We start from the raw sequence: 15887 nt of genomic DNA on the forward strand, positions 1-15887 counted from the left end.
AATCAAGTTCTACAATATTCCTGACTCATAGGAACTTATCAATATCCAACATTTTGAAGCATGTCCAAGAATGTATTGACCATAAAAACAAAGGGCATAAACATTACCTTATACAAAAAATGTTTGAGACAGCAAAAGTGATCAATCTAGAATTTAAAAAAAAATACAATTGCCTGTATTGGGGTGTGTGTGTGTGTGTGTGTGTGTGTGTGTGTGTGTGTGTGTGTGTGTGTGTGTGTGTGTGTGTGTGTGTGTGTGTGTGTGTGTGTGTGTGTGTGTGTGTGTGTGTGTGTGTGTGTGTGTGTTATAGTGTATTTCTGGAGCCAGAGATCTAACCAAGGCCCTCATTTATTCTAGGAAATTGCTCTGACACTGCGCTAAATACAAATCTCTTATATGCAAATAAAAGATGTCAATTCAAAATGTTTTAAAGGAAAAGTATACTCAATCAAGGATCCTGAATTTGTATGAAGTTAGGAGAAAAAACTCAAGCTTACTTGCTTCTTTTATTTTTTTTCTTTTCCTTTCCCTTCCTTTCCCTTGCTTTCCATCATTCCTTTCTTCTTTTTTCCTTTCCCTTTATTCATTCCTTTCTTTTCTCTCATCTTCCTCCCTTTCTTCCGTGTCTTCTTGCTTGCTTTCTTTTCTTGTACTGAGGCTTGAATCCTTGCTCAACTTTGTCACTCACAGCTGGTGCTCTATCATCTGAACTAGGCTTCCACTTTGGCTTTTTGCTGGTTCATTGGTAAGGGTCTCTCAGATTTGTCTTCTGGTCTGGCTTCAAACTGCAATTCTCAGATCTCCCTTACTAGCTAGGAATCATAGGCATGAGCCACTGGTGTCTGACCAGAAAAGTCTTTCTATCTCCATTTCTTGGTTCTATGCTTCTCTGTGTTGATTTCCTTCTCTTGCCTGCTTTCCTTCCTGATTTATTCCCACAATGATCTTTGTGTAAAGGAAGAAACTTTGAACAAAAGTCCCTGGCTGTTTACCTCAAAATAGCTTGATTTTGGCCAGATCTCCAGTTCCCCTGGAGGCTGTGATTCCTTAAGGTAAACCTGTGGTCTATTCACACAAGAAGGTAAGTAAATGTCAATCAAAACAACAACAACAACAAAAACCAACAGATGTCCAACACTGCCTTCAAATATGTGATATGCTATCCTGTGAGTAAGGAGATAAACCATTTTCAAGCCCCAGAAGTGAGAAGTAAATTCCTTCTACAAGCCATAGAAAATCAGATTGCAGCTCCCCTGTACTCAAAACTACTAGCAGTGGAAAGAGGTTACTTCAGATGTAGCAAATGCCAGGTTCTTCTGTATGTTCAGGTACAGGCCAGATGGGCAGTTATCAGGAGTGTTTACAAGAATTCCTGCATTTGGTAGAGCTTTGCCTAGATGACTCATAAGGTCAGTTTTGACTCTAAAATTCTATTATCCTTGTTAATTTTCCCAATTCAATTTGCAGTACAGGATAAATAAACCAGCCTAATTTGATCTGGAACTTCTGCGGGCTATCACAGGTCATTTAATCTAAAACACATGTCACTGGCCATTGCTGCATTGTCTGAAGTCATCTAACAGGCCTTGTCCTTAACAAGGTCTTCATGTTACCAGTCTCAGCCATGGCTCTTTCCATCCTCTTTGCTTATTCCACAATAGCTTTTCATTCTTCTTTAGCATGAAGCAGAGGGAATTTTCTTCCTTCTGAATGGTGAATACAGATTAAAATTAAACTGCTTACATCTTTATTTTGCAACTTGGCTTTCACTTTGAAGGTTCAAGAATCAATGAGAAGTAAGAGAGAGAGTCACAAAAATCTTGGTGCTTAGTTTTTGTGTTCAACGCTGGCACTCGACCACTTGAGCCACCATCCTACTTTTGGCTTTTGGGTGGTTACATTGGAGGTAAGAGTTTTATGAAATTTCCTATCTGGGCTAGCTTCCAACTGCATTCCTCAGATTTCAGCCTCCTGAGCAGGTAGGATTAAAAATGTGAGCCACCAGCTCCGGCTGAACAAAGTTTTGTTAAAGCAAAATTTCAAACAGAGAAACAAGATTTACCGTTTTTATATTAGCATTAATTTATAAAGTATTCTGTTATGATCACTGTTGTTAGAATTTGAATACTAAAACTGAGAGTTGTCCATTAAGAAATGTACATGTGTGTTAATATTGGTGTGTGTGTGTGTGTGTGTGTGTGTGTGTGTGTGTGTGTGTGTGTGTGTGTGTGTGTGTGTGTGTGTGTGTGTTTGCCAGTCCTGGGGCCTGAACCCTATCCTTGAGTCACATTGCCACTTCTGGCTTTTTCTGAGTAATTTACTAGAGATAAAAGTCTTACGGGGTCATGGGAGGTGTGGGTGGGGAGTGGAAAGGAGGAAAGGGATAGTGGGAGAAAAACAAAGGAGTAGGTACCAATGTTTGACAAAAAATGCACTCATTACCTTACTCGAGTAACTGTAACCCCTCTGTACAGCATCTTTATAATAAAATAAAAATAAAAGTCTCACAGACTTTATTGCCCAGGCTGGCTTCAAACCACGATCCTCAGATCTCTGACCCCTGAGAAGCTAGGATTATTAGGTGTGAGCCACCAGTGCCCAGCTTTAATATTGTATTATTAACATATTCTAAATATATGTAAAGTATGTTCTTTAATAGCTAAAAGTAGGCTACATCTTATAGAGACTCAGCTCAGATGAAAATTTCATGTTACAGAATCCAGTCTCAAAAATGTTCTTTTTCTTGTGCATGGCCATTCTCACTAATAATTGGTGATGTGTCTTGTCTTTTGCAGTGAATGTTGTGTCAATGTTACAGGAGTTCTGGGAAAGCAAGCAGCAGCAGAGAGCCACCTTTCCCAGTGAAGGCCTGGTGGTGTATGAGTCCCTGCCATCTTCTGGGCCCCCCTTTGTGAGCTATGTGACTCTTCCAGGGGGAAGCTGCTTTGGCAACTTTCAGGTAAGGAGCAGCCATCAAGTGTTCAGTGAAAGTTAACTGGGTTAAAATAGTAAAAACAAAGTCATTGTAAAATGATGAACTTACTTTGTTTGGAGAGAGTAAGCAAATTTGTGCCATATGCTACTATATTTGCTGAAAAATCAATCAGATGTTCTGAGGATATGCTCTCATATTTCTTTATAAAACATGAATTTTGTCATGTACTTTTTATAGACTAAGTGGCCACTGCTGCTTCTCTTTCAACAAAGACTCTGGAATATAATTTACAAAACAAGGAAACAGTAGCAAAACCCTTCCAATAGTCTGAAGCATCCACTTCCAGGAATTTTGCAATCAAATATAATGTGCCTTAATTAACATAGGATGCAAAAAGAGCATGAGCCAACAACACAAGATTGAAAACTGGATCACCTTTGCTTAGGCCAACTTTTTCCTCTATCTATCTGTAATACCCTTGAAAAACTGAATTAACTCCCCAAATTCCCCAACTTTGAGATACAAAATAATATCGACAGAGATGGTTGGAAGTCATGTAAAATGTGCATATGAAATATTTAGAGATATTATGAGATATATAAGTAGTATATACAGTATATAAGTATAGTATAAGTATAGTATATTGTATAAGCCTTAGAGGAGTTTCTACATCATTCTTACAAAAATTTTAAAGAGGACTGGGAAGGTGGCTCATTGGTAGAGTGTTTGCCTTGCATGCATGAGGCCCTGGGCTCTATTCCTCAGCACCACATAAGCAGAAAAAGCCAGAAGTGGCACTGTGGCTCAAGTGGTAGAGCTCTAGCTTTGAGCTGAAGAGCTGAAGGACAGTTCCCAGGCCCAGAGTTCAAACCCCACAACTTGCAAAAATAAAAAAAATTTTAAAAATTTAAAAATTAGAAACACATGCATGAAAGAAAAAAACATTAAAATACATATCTAAGGGTTCATTTTCCTGACATCATATAAGATTATCTCTTTGTTGCTTTGTATGTCCCTCCCCCACAGTATAACCCCTGCTTTCACTATATTTGATGTCAGTATAACTTGTGGAGGAGATGGGGAAAAACCAGTTGTTTAAGGATACAGGTGGACCTGTTGCAACAATGAGAAGTACAAGTTGTCATGTCCAAAACGAGCTTTACAACGTCGGTGCGGGGGATGGGGGGGGAAGGGGGAGGAAGGAGAAGGATTGGGATTGGGGGGGAGGGGGGAGGCTGGGAAGGGATGTGAAGGGTAAACCAAAGGAGGAGGCTGCAATGCTTGGTAAGAAATGTACGCATTTCTTTCTGCCCATGTAATTGTAACCCCTCTGTACAGTATGTTCACAAATTAAATTAAATTAAATTAAAAAATTAAAAATTAAAAATAAATCAGCCACCTGGTTAAATTTTTATGCTGATGAGGGTATATAAATGATTTCTTTCTAGTTATATGCTTACACAAAAACATTTGCCTATATTACTGTTTATATCTGGTTATACTGTATATAACAAATACTCATTGACTAAGAACTATCAAGCAGTCATCTAAGAATAGGGTCCATAACCTAAGAGATCAATGCACAAAAAGTTATAGTAACGATAGAGCCATATCTAAGGGTTAATGAAAGCATAGGAAAGGAACTTCAATTTTATGAGTCTCCTTTATAAGTACCTCTTTAATGTAATAAACTCTTAATTTTCAGTAACTGGCACAGATATGTTTCTTATAGCTATGAACTTTGGGAAATTCATATACCATCAATTTTCTTTCTTATCTTTGACAACTAAGAAGTCCACAGGCAAACTATCAGCATATGTTTTTATAGTATAAGTCTATAGAACTTAATGTCATATTTTGAGGCTAATATCATAACTGATATTATTCATATTTCTACTGTACTCAACCCTTTAAATTTATTGCCTTACTCATTTATTTTACCCTGTGGCCTGGTAGATGTTTTACATAGTCTCAAATCCTTCATGGAGTGAAGAAGGGTTTAACTTAATAAATAGATCACAAACCCATAATTCCTAGACATCAAAGGATTCTAAGGAATGTAAGTGCATGCTGAGTCAAGCAGCTAAGGGTATGTTGGCCAGTCAGAAAAGGAAAGCTGACATTATTCTCTTCATGAGGAATGGTGTGTGCAGAGGCATTCGGCAAGGAAAAACAAAAAACAAACCACAAGCACGTTCAGAATTATGGGAGCGTAAGTGTCAGTCTGTATGGCAAAGATCCATGGGAAAGTACATTTGGGGGACAGTTAAGAGAGCACAATGTCTTGCAAAGGAGTAAAGGTTCTATGTTGTATAAGAACAGAATGTGTTTCAGAAGGATCACTGTGGCAGTGTCATAAAGATGCTTTACATGTAAATTAAGCTAAAAAATGAAGAGGCTGACAGGAGATGAGTGATGAGCACCCATTACTCATTCAATGCCCATTCAGATGAGCTGAATATGTAGTATAGTTAGGAAGGAAAAGTGAAAGAGCTTCTGTAGGATGGGATTCAGGATTTGGGATGCACCTCAGCTTTGGCCTTCACCACTGGACAAGGAACAAAGGAGGAAGAAAATTGGGGACTGTGGGGAATGAAAACAGTCAGCATGACATGTCAGGAACCCACCAGACAGAGAAGTTCAACCCAGACAAAAAGCATATGACCTGGGGCTGGGAAGGTGGCTCAGTGGTAGAGCGCTTGCCTTGCATGCATGAGGCCCTGGGTTCGATTCCTCAGCACCACATAAGCAAAAAGAAGCCGGAAGTGGTGCTGTGGCTCAAGTAGTAGAGCACTAGCCTTGAGCTGAATAGCTGAGGGACAGTGCCCTGACCCAGAATTCAGGCCCCACGACCAGACCCCCCCCCAAAAAAAAAAAGCATATGACCTGAAATTCCAGAGAAATATGAATTGTATTTCTAAAAGTCTGAACTGCAGCTATGGCTATAGGAATTACCACCAAGTGAATATACATAGCATGAGAAGATCAAGAATTGATGTTAGGAATGGTTTGGGAGTTAAGAAATAAAAGAATGAAAAAAACCCACTTCTCTGAAGTGGGAAGATTATAGAAAAAAATGAAGAACTAGAAGAGGGGATTTATAGAATTGAAGGCAGGTGATATAACTTGAGACTGAGATGCAGAGACCTGCACTCAACCACACTACAGACAAGCAATGAAGGTCTGCTTGGGGGAAATGGGGAAGCTGTTCTGTTTTAATTGTCACCAGGGCTTCCTGAAATCTAAGCTGTAATTAAAACCGGGAAAGACCACTAAGGCTGAGTCCTAATATTCAAATAATCCTCAAATACCCTGAAGAGATGGGCCAGAATTTGGTGGACTGCACTTAGGAAGCAAAATAACAACAATAAAATTTTATAAGAAAAAAGGCAAGTGAACAAATGAGCAAAGTATGACAAAAGATGACAAAAGAAACAAGAGCACAAGAACAACACACAAGGAAAAATCTCATTTTAGAAATAGGTTCATATATAAATGCAGTATTGGAAAGCACCTGCCTGGACCTATCTTTTAAGCAGACTGCTGCACAGCCTCAGAACTACGTGATTCTTTTGTCATGATCTTGTGGAGAATGTGATGGGACATTCCATTCTGAAAGTTTGTGATTGTTCTAGCCCAAAGAAATTGCTTCTGTTACTTATTCCGTCCCCTGTTTTCTTCGGTCTCTTTCTAGAACTATGATTAAATTGGTATTTCACCTTTAGGATTTATCTCTTCTCCTGTACTGTCTTTTTCCATCTCAGTCCTTTGACCATTCTTTATTATTTTTCAGCTTTGCTATTCTTTACTAATCTGCTTTTGATTTGTGCTTTCTCCTCTATTTACTGTTTTATTTTTTGTTTATGTTATTCTAACTTGGCAGACCAATGTTAACTTTCTTGTGTCCTGCTTGCTCCTTTTATATCTATTTGGAGGATCAATATCCTCTCACAATTTTCTAAGGATATCTACTGTTTACATTTTTAATGGATCAATAGCTTTAGGGGAATTTTATAACAATTGATGAAATGGAACAAAAACTAGCAAACTTGGTTAAGAAAATCATAATCTATGTCTTTGAAAAGGTAAATGAGAAAGACACGACTTTTGCATATCTAATTAAGGAAAACACCAAGACACGCCACATTAGCTATGAGAGAGGAGGGTACCATAGGAGAATGTTATATAAGTAAGTCACAATAAAGAGCAGAAAATTTATATTGACTACATTCTAGAGAGTAAGAGCTGTATTATCTTTGCAATTCTTCTATACATAGGAAGCTATTTCAAAAAATGTTTTGTTTTGTTTGAGGGGTGATAGATCTCAATAGTTTCCTAGTACCATCTTTTTTTTTTTAATATTAGAGGTTGAACCTGGGCCTTTAAGTCATACTCCTATCTTGACCCAATTTGAGGCCTGAACTCTGGGCCTGGGCACTGTTCCTCAGCTCTTCAGCTCAAGGCTAGCACGCTACCACTTGAGCCGCAGCACCACTTCTGGTTTTTTTTCTTTTTGCTTATGTGGTGCTGAGGAATTGAACCCAGGTCCTCAGGCATGCAAGGCAAGCGCTCTACCACTGAGCCACCTTCCCAGCCCCCCATACCCCTATCTTGTTGGTATATATTTTACTTTTGAATTAGGGTCTTTGCTAGGGTTGGCCTTACCCCCTTCACCACATGGCTTCCATGTCTTGTTTATCTAGCATTACAGATACATACTATAGACTTGTCAAAGTCTAAAAGCCTTACTCTGTCAAATAGTCTCCAGTTTCCTTCAAGTTTTATCTCCTAGAATCTGTCTTCTGACAACGTGCCTAGCCATTCCTGACCTCTTTTTGTTGTTGTTGTTGTCGGTCGTGGGGCTTGAACTCTGGGCTTGGGCGCTGTCCCTCAGCTCTTTAGCTCAAGGCGAGAGCTCTACCGCTTGAGCCACAGCACCACTTCCGGTTTTCTAGTGTTTATTGGAGATAAGAGTCTCACGGACTTTCCTACCCAGGTTGGCTTTGAACCGAGATCCTCAGATCTCAGCCTCCTGAGTAGCTAGGATTACAGGCATGAGCCACTGGTGCCCGGCAGTAGAACATTAGAACTCTTTCTGAATAACTCCAGGAGGTTCAATCCATTTAATCCTCTAGCATTCTTTTTGTTGGTTTTTTTTTTTTTTTTGGGTTGGTCGTGGGGCTTGAACTGACCTCTTATCATTTCCATACTCACCTTTGTGACCTACTGATGAGGGTTGATGCTACCTACCTTCTCTTCCTGTCTAACTCAGTCTTAGCTTCCAGTACTCCACTTAGGTCACATTCTCCATGAATATTCTCTGAATCTCCCCTCTAGAAATTTCTACCTCCTGTGATTTCCCCAAACAGTTATCTATCTTTCTACTGGCGTTTGATGTTTCCTACCTTATGCTAAGGTTACTTATTATTTGCATGTTCTGTCTGTCCATGAAAATGTAAATTCCTCAAGGATAGGGTCTAGATCCTTATGACTTCAAGCACTGTGCTTTTTATGAGTTATGACCTAATAAATTTTGTTGAATCCATACTCAAGTGAATAACAAATTCTAAGAATGAATAAGTGACTTTAATGTTTGCCAGTCTCATATATAATCAATAGTGAGCAACAACATTTCACCTAGTTCTGCATGGCAATATGCTAGAAAGACAGAGTCACTAAAACTGAAATCAGTTGATATTATTTTGTTCATATCTGTGCTTAAATTGAGAGTGGATGCATTTGAAAATATTGATTTAGGGCCTTTTAATTCTCTATGGATTTAATTTATGCATACTAACTTTCCCTACTCTCATACCATGAATAACCAACTATGACTATACTCACTCATAAGCATACATTATATTTGTTCATAATTAATAAATGCATCTAGACTCTATTTAGACTATAACATATTTGGCAGATCAGTGACTAAAACTATATTTGGTCTTAGAAATCCTATTGTTCTTATTTCTGTTACCCTGAGAACAATGAATTTGCCTATCATTTCATAAATTTTGACCCACAATGATAGGATTTCCCACAGGTAGCAGATCCAGCATCTTCCTTGTGGCCTTTACAAAAACAAAAAATAAGATGAAAAATGGAACTTCTCAGCAGGGAGGCCCCCTTGGTGATTTCTCTGATCATTTTAGGGTCTCCTTCTCCTTATGTTTAAACCATTATATTTTAAAGTTCTCTAGAGGATTGTTAACATCCTTGCTTAAAAAGATCCAGAATTTCCTGAAGCAAATATGTTTTAAAAATATACTTGGATGGTTAGTTGCCAAATTGGGCCCCTTAACCCATTTGGACCTCCAAAATATGAAAAAAAGGAAAAAAATAGGAAAAAAGCAAAATTTTTCTAAAAGTAGTATCCTTACACTTTCTTTGTCAGCTCAGAAACCATCCTAAATGCTATTTTCACCATATAGTATTTCATGTTTTTGCCAGTAGTTGGTCTATAAGAGCCTATATATTCATTCTTGCAATGCCTTTCACATAATCAAATGTCACCCCTGTGCACTGCAAATCATTTCATGATGGATTATTAATGCCAGGACCTTGTTCTAAAACATGGAGAAGCCATTATGCCAGCAGTAGCCCTCTTCCTAAGCCATGGATGCCACTTCCAATGGTGCTAAGTAATTGAAAATACTTTAAGTGGAGTATGAGACCAGATTGCAGGACTAATCCCTCTGGTTTCAGGAGATTTCATGAAAGCTAGAAGAGACTATACTCATTCATTCTTTACAAAAGTGGTATTCAGACTGAACTTTTTTCTGATTAATCAAAGGAAAACAGTCCAGTGAATGCCCCTGATAACCACAATCTACTGGTTTTATGCAAAGAAACTTTCCATTCAGGTAATTGGAGGCTTTTCCCTTGAAAACTAAAGAATTTTTAGTTATGCCTAATACTACAACAGAGAGAGAGATAGAGAGAGACAGAGAGAGACAGAGACAAAGACAGAGAAAGAGACAGAGAGAGAGAGAGAGAGAGAGAGAGAGAGAGAGAGAGAGAGAGAGACAGAGAGAGAGAGAGAGAGAGAGAGAGAGAGTCTGCCTTAAACTCTGGCCTTGATGCATTACCATAGTGTAGAGAATGAGAAGTAAAACTATGAATTTATTTTTGAATTTTCAAACAATAAATTATTTTTCAGGAAGTCATATTGAAACACCATATTATGAACTGTGCTTTTTCTCAAGAAGCCCTTCTAATATTACAGGCATTAAATAGAAACCCATGCATTCTGAACATATTTCTCTGCCACTTCTGTCTGGGCAGTTAATCCTTCCCTATCATGACCATGAACAATTGCAATAATTTCCATGTTTTACAATAAGAGCAACTCAGGAGCATCACATCACCTCCTGATGAAACAGAAGGAAAGTCAGCCATTGTTTTCACAACTGTTTTTGTTTCTAAATCCAAAAGGGAAATTGAGTATTTTGTCTTATTTTGTATTTTGATTTAGAAGGTTTGTGATTCAAGTTTTGTTTCCACATTCATGGTGTGAGCTTCTATACAGAATATGCTGTGGACTTAAATTATTCATTCTTATTTTGAGTAAAAGCACAAGTTCCATTGGATTTGGTACTACTATTCAATTACTTACATGCATGAATTATAATTAAATTCTAAAATGTGGCACACACATATGAATCCAGCTTGGTTGATGTGGGTGCTTGACTTATTGGAAATGTAGCCATTTGCCCATTAGGTAGTGTTCTTTTTCATGTGAGTATTTTGTTGCTGTTGTTAAAATGGCTTCACAGAAAATAACCATAGTTGTAGCACTTGAAATTGAAACATTCAATATCTCCACAGGAAAACTGTGAATTGACTTTTTCTCCCTTAATTACCAGGTAGCACCCTGCAAGATAGAGAGATTGGGAGGGATCAGGGCAGAGGAGTTTTTCTCTGAAAGACATTGACTTTATTTAATGGCCTTTGATTACTATGTCACTCTGATGGTCAAACTAAAGTCCTTGCCTAGCAATATATCTTGAAAAAAATGACATTGGCATGGATTGTACTGCCTAAAACAAGATAGACGTATTCAATTTTGTCTTATTTTAGTTACTTAAGAAAGTAAGTATGAGAAGATTTTTTTTTAAAAATCACGTTTTACACTCTCATGTATTATATGACTCTTCTTAAAGTTTAAGGAAGTAAAAGTATATTTAAATCACAATGATATGTTTATAAAACTCAACTTTCCCCAGGTGGGAATGACTAAGAGAAAATTTGATCAATTCATATACTTGACTAAATAGAATTGTAATGCTCCTTTTGCCTAAAATTAAATCACAGATGTTTTAATATTCTGTACTCCAAAGAGAGGTTCAGTCTCTTCTATAAAATTGAGATTATTATATAGCACTAATGCTGTTTCAACGGTAAGTATTTCTTTATGAAATCATTCATGATGTCTTGTATGCCTTTAAAGCTATGTACCTAGGCTGAGATGCACCACACATTACTTCTAAAGAAGGTATTTCATGCTGAAAAATCAGTTCAGAAAAATGTCTTGTTTTTATAACTAAAAAGACAAAACAATAAAATGGTAGCTAAAACCCCACTAAGTAATGTTAGTGAATTATCAAACTTCAATAGCATGTCTTAATTTAAATTGGAAGGGCATATTTTTCTGTTTGTTTTTTGGGGTTTTAGTTTGGTTGGTCATGGGGCTTGAACTCTGGGCTTGGGCGCTGTCCCTCAGCTCTTCAGCTCAAAGCAAGTGCTCTACCACTGAGCCACAGCGCCACTTCTGGTTTTCTGGTGGTTTACTGGAGATAGCCTCATGGACTTTTCTGCCACGGCTGGCTCTGAACCGAGATCCTCAGATCTCAGCCTCCTGAGTAGCTAGGATTGCTGGCATGAGCCACTGATGGTTGGCTGGGCATATTGTCTTAATGAGATCCTTTTTTTTTTAATTCCCCAGATTCCTTCCCTAGCTTTAGTCTTTTTTTTTTTCTTATGAGACAAAGTGCATAGAGATGCTTGGGCTCCAAATAGAGCAGTAGAATGGCATAAAAGGAAAACTCAGAGAAGCCCCATAGTGAATAGAAAGACTTCATACTATCTCTCGTGAACTGTCCTATCCTAGTACATAAACATTAGAAAGATGTTCTCCATCACTATAGGTTACTAAGTAGAGCAGCCATCTGACTCCCCCATCTCCTCATTTCTCTTTTATGTAATCCTTTACATCTAAGGTCTTATAAAAATAAACCAAAATTGTGAGCCTTAATCGATTCATCTTGTCTGCACCTTAACTTGAAAAAAGAAAATGATGATTTTTTTTTAAAAAAAGAAGAAGAAAGGAAGATAACAATAAAAAAGAAAGAAAAAACCCTCAAGGAGCCTTATACAATATGGGTTTGTAATAGTTACCAGGGGCTTGGGTTTAGGTATGTCTGTAGAATAGCATTTGCAGCAGAGGTAAATGAGGAGGAGGCCAGGTGGTTTATATTATAAAACTAACATTCTGACCCACCATGTGCCTCAAATGTTTCTTTCACTTGACAGGAACTGGTGAGGTTTCTCTGAAAATTGGACTCCCAAACCAGTCCCCTCCCCCCTACCTAGCAAAGACACGTGTTCCCCCCACACACACAGACCTCTAAATTGTTCCCCGCATATCCACTGTCAGCCTGACGTGTGCAGAGACACAATGTGGACTTGGGTGACTGAATTTCAACCGTTGCCCTTTTTCATATCCCCATCTGGATGGGAGGAAATACTAATATATCCACAATTAGAGAAACTGGAACACATGCAAATATTCATGCTTTGGCCAGGGCAGGCAAGGTCTTACAGAGCCTGGCTTGTGGTAATTTTTTTTGGAGGTTTTTTTTTTCTTTTCCTTTTTCTTTTTCTGTCAAGGTGCAACGGAGGTGTTGGTGACACTGACCAGACCTAACAGGCCATACACATAACTCTCCAAGTCACTTGCTGAGACTCAAACTACAAGTTGCAAAAGTAAAATGCTCTTAACCACCACCACCTGAATGACAGATAGAACAGCCTACAGGGGGCTGGGAAGGTGGCTCAGTGGTAGAGTGCTTGCCTTGCATGCATGAGGCCCTGGGTTCGATTCCTCAGTACCACATAAGCAAAAAGAAAAAAGCCAGAAGTGGCACTGTGGCTCAAGTGGTAGAGCGCTAGCCTTGAGCTGAAGAGCTGAGGGACAGCGCCCAGGCCCAGAGTTCAGGCCCCACGACTGGACCCCCCCGCCACTCCCCCCAAAAAAGAACAGCCTACAGGATTTGAGCAAGAATTCTCACCTCTCACTGTCAGTTTATTTGGTTTTGCCACCTGCAATGTCCCGGGTCTGGGAAAATCCCTTGGGTATAACATGCTGTTGAATGAATGGTGCCATCTAAATATCACTGACCTATCCTTGACCCCAGAGAGGAGGCTATCTTTAACTAATACAATCTGATGCTTTTGCTATTCTGTTACTGTTTTTCAAAAACTTTGCTATTAATGTTGCAACTCCTTAGGTACTCTTGATAGACACTGAATGAAGTATGCCCTAACTTGGTTTTATAGATTTTAGATCTAAAGGCCTGTTTTCCCTTAATCTTTTTTTTTTCTTTTTTTTTTTAATTGTATTTTATTTTATTTGAGAACATACTGTACAGGGGGGCTACAATTACATGGGCAGGATAATGCATACATTTCTTACCAAGCATTGCAGCCTCCTCCTTTGTTTACCCTTCACTTCCCTTCCCCGCCACCCCCCTCCCCCCACCCAATTTTACCCCCCTCCCCCCACCCAATTATACCCCCCTCCCCCCACCCAATTATACCCCCTCCCCCCCCCACACCGACATTGTAAAGCTGGTTTTGACATGACATTTTGTACTTCTCATTGTTGCAACAGGTCCACCTGAATCCTTAAACGACTTGTTTGTCCCCATCTCCTCCACATGTTATACTGATATCAAATATACTGAAAGCGGGGGTTACACTGTGGGGGAGGGACATACAAAGCAACAAAGAAATAATCTTATAAATGCGTTAGAAACACATGCATGAAAGAAACGAAAACATTAAAATACATATTTAAGGGTTCATTTTCCTAACATCACATTATCTGACCTTTTCCGCTTGACTCATACCTATACTAGATATTGCAAATAAGGGAAACCATGGGACCTATGCTTCTTTGGGCCTGGCTTACTTCACTTAATATAATTTTTTCCAAACCTTTCCATTTCCTAACAAATGGGGAAATGTCATTCTTTCTGATGGAGGCATAGAATTCCATTGTGTATATATACCACATTTTCTTGATCCATTCATCTACTGAGCTGTTTTCCCTTAATCTTTAAAACACATAGAAGAACAATCCTGGAAAGTCTGTTGCTTAGAATGAAGAACAGTCTCTTGTGTCAATGTACTTCCTCCTATGTCCTTAAAGAAAGGATTGTAGTTGGGAGATATGTTCAGTAAAATCTTATGGTACAAAAATGCCTCAATATGCTTTCAAAACTAAAGCATGGAAAAAAAAATCTAACCAAATGAGTGACCAGCAAAGTTTCTGTTCAGGGTCTATATTGTGTCAATTTGGCTAAAAGATGTTCTTTAAGTAACCTACTTTAATAATTAACAAAAAATCAATTTCTTATTAATAACTTGTCTGTTATTATTTTGTTTCAATTCTTTTATGAACTATCCACCTGGGCTTGGAAGTTGGCTCAGTGGTAGAGTGTTTGCCTCGCAAACATGAGGCCCTGGGTTCGATTCCTCAGCACCACATAAGCAGAAAAAAGGTGGAAGTGGTGCTGTGGCTCGAGTGGTAGAGGGCTAGCCTTGAGCTGAAGAGCTGAGGGACAGCGCCCAGGCCCAGAGTTCAGCCCTGACAACCGACAAAAAAAAAAAAAAAAAAGAATTGTCCAGCCTAAAAAGCGACTAGCAACTACTTTATTTAAGTATAGCCTACAATTAATCTTGGTTGGATCTTGCCATTGCATTGTAGGAAATGATCACTAGATTAAAAAAAAGTCAAACTGCTAAGCAGAAAAATAAAATTGAGAACTGACGTAGACAAATTTAGGAAAATTATCATAAAGGGTTTTAAAAAAGAAAAAAACTACAGCATGGAGCTGGTGGCTCACACCTGTAATCCTAGTTACTCAGGAGACTGAGATCTGAGGATCACAGTTCAAAGTCAGCCCAGACAGAAAAGTTTGTGAGACTCTTATCTCCAATTAACCACCAGAGAACCAGAAGTGGCTGTGGCTCAAAGTGGTAGAATGCTAGCATTGAGTAAAAAAGAGCACAGGGATAGTGCCCAGGCCCTGAGTTCAAACCCCAGCAAACAAGCAAAACAAAACAATAGACTAGAATTCTGCTTTTTTGATAGTTCGTAGAAGTACTTTCTTTAGTGATATCTCAGCATTTGGGATGTTAACAGAGGACAATTTGCCACAAAGACAAAGAAGCTTCTATATAACTTCCATGTGAATCACAATGCTAGCTTTTGACTTTCTGATTCAGCAGGTCAAGATAGATCGTGAGAATATACGGCTTTAACAAGTTCCCAATGACTACAATGTGAACCATAAAAAAATGTTAAACTATGCATCCAGACTCGACCTATGCTTGAGGGTGATTTTTGGAGGTTAACTTATGGGGCCCCAGTGATTTGTTGATATAAACTTCAAAATAAAATACAAAGCTAGAACAAGATGGACTAGTGGGGAAGAAGTTCATATTTAGTACAACTGGGGAAGTTTAATACAAATGACTTTTGCTCTTGAACAGTTACCAAATATTTCTTAAAATTATTGAGCAAACCAATGTGGTAGAATTCCCAAAACTCTTGTCTCTGGACTTAAGCAAGAGGGATTGCACAAGAGATATTTCCTGCAGGATAGGAAATTTCCTCTCTAGTCTATTCACAGATATCCCTTCCATCTGTTTTCCTTCCTCCTACAGT

The 15887-nt window shown here is 38.5% G+C and overlaps 1 protein-coding gene across 1 annotated transcript in view; it reads left to right on the top strand.

The window, feature by feature from the left end:
- The window catches only part of Lix1 (limb and CNS expressed 1), a 56443-nt gene that overhangs the window by 19270 nt on the left and 21286 nt on the right, over window positions 1-15887 (top strand). Inside the window, exon 2 of the mRNA XM_070030946.1 lies at window positions 2796-2959. Coding sequence (XP_069887047.1) covers window positions 2796-2959 — 164 coding nt within the window. The remainder of the gene's footprint in view (window positions 1-2795; window positions 2960-15887) is intronic.

The sequence above is a fragment of the Dipodomys merriami genome, unplaced genomic scaffold, assembly GCF_024711535.1.
Source record: "Dipodomys merriami isolate MVZ:Mamm:240054 unplaced genomic scaffold, mDipMer1.0.p SCAF_20, whole genome shotgun sequence".
NCBI classification, from domain to species: domain Eukaryota; kingdom Metazoa; phylum Chordata; class Mammalia; order Rodentia; family Heteromyidae; genus Dipodomys; species Dipodomys merriami.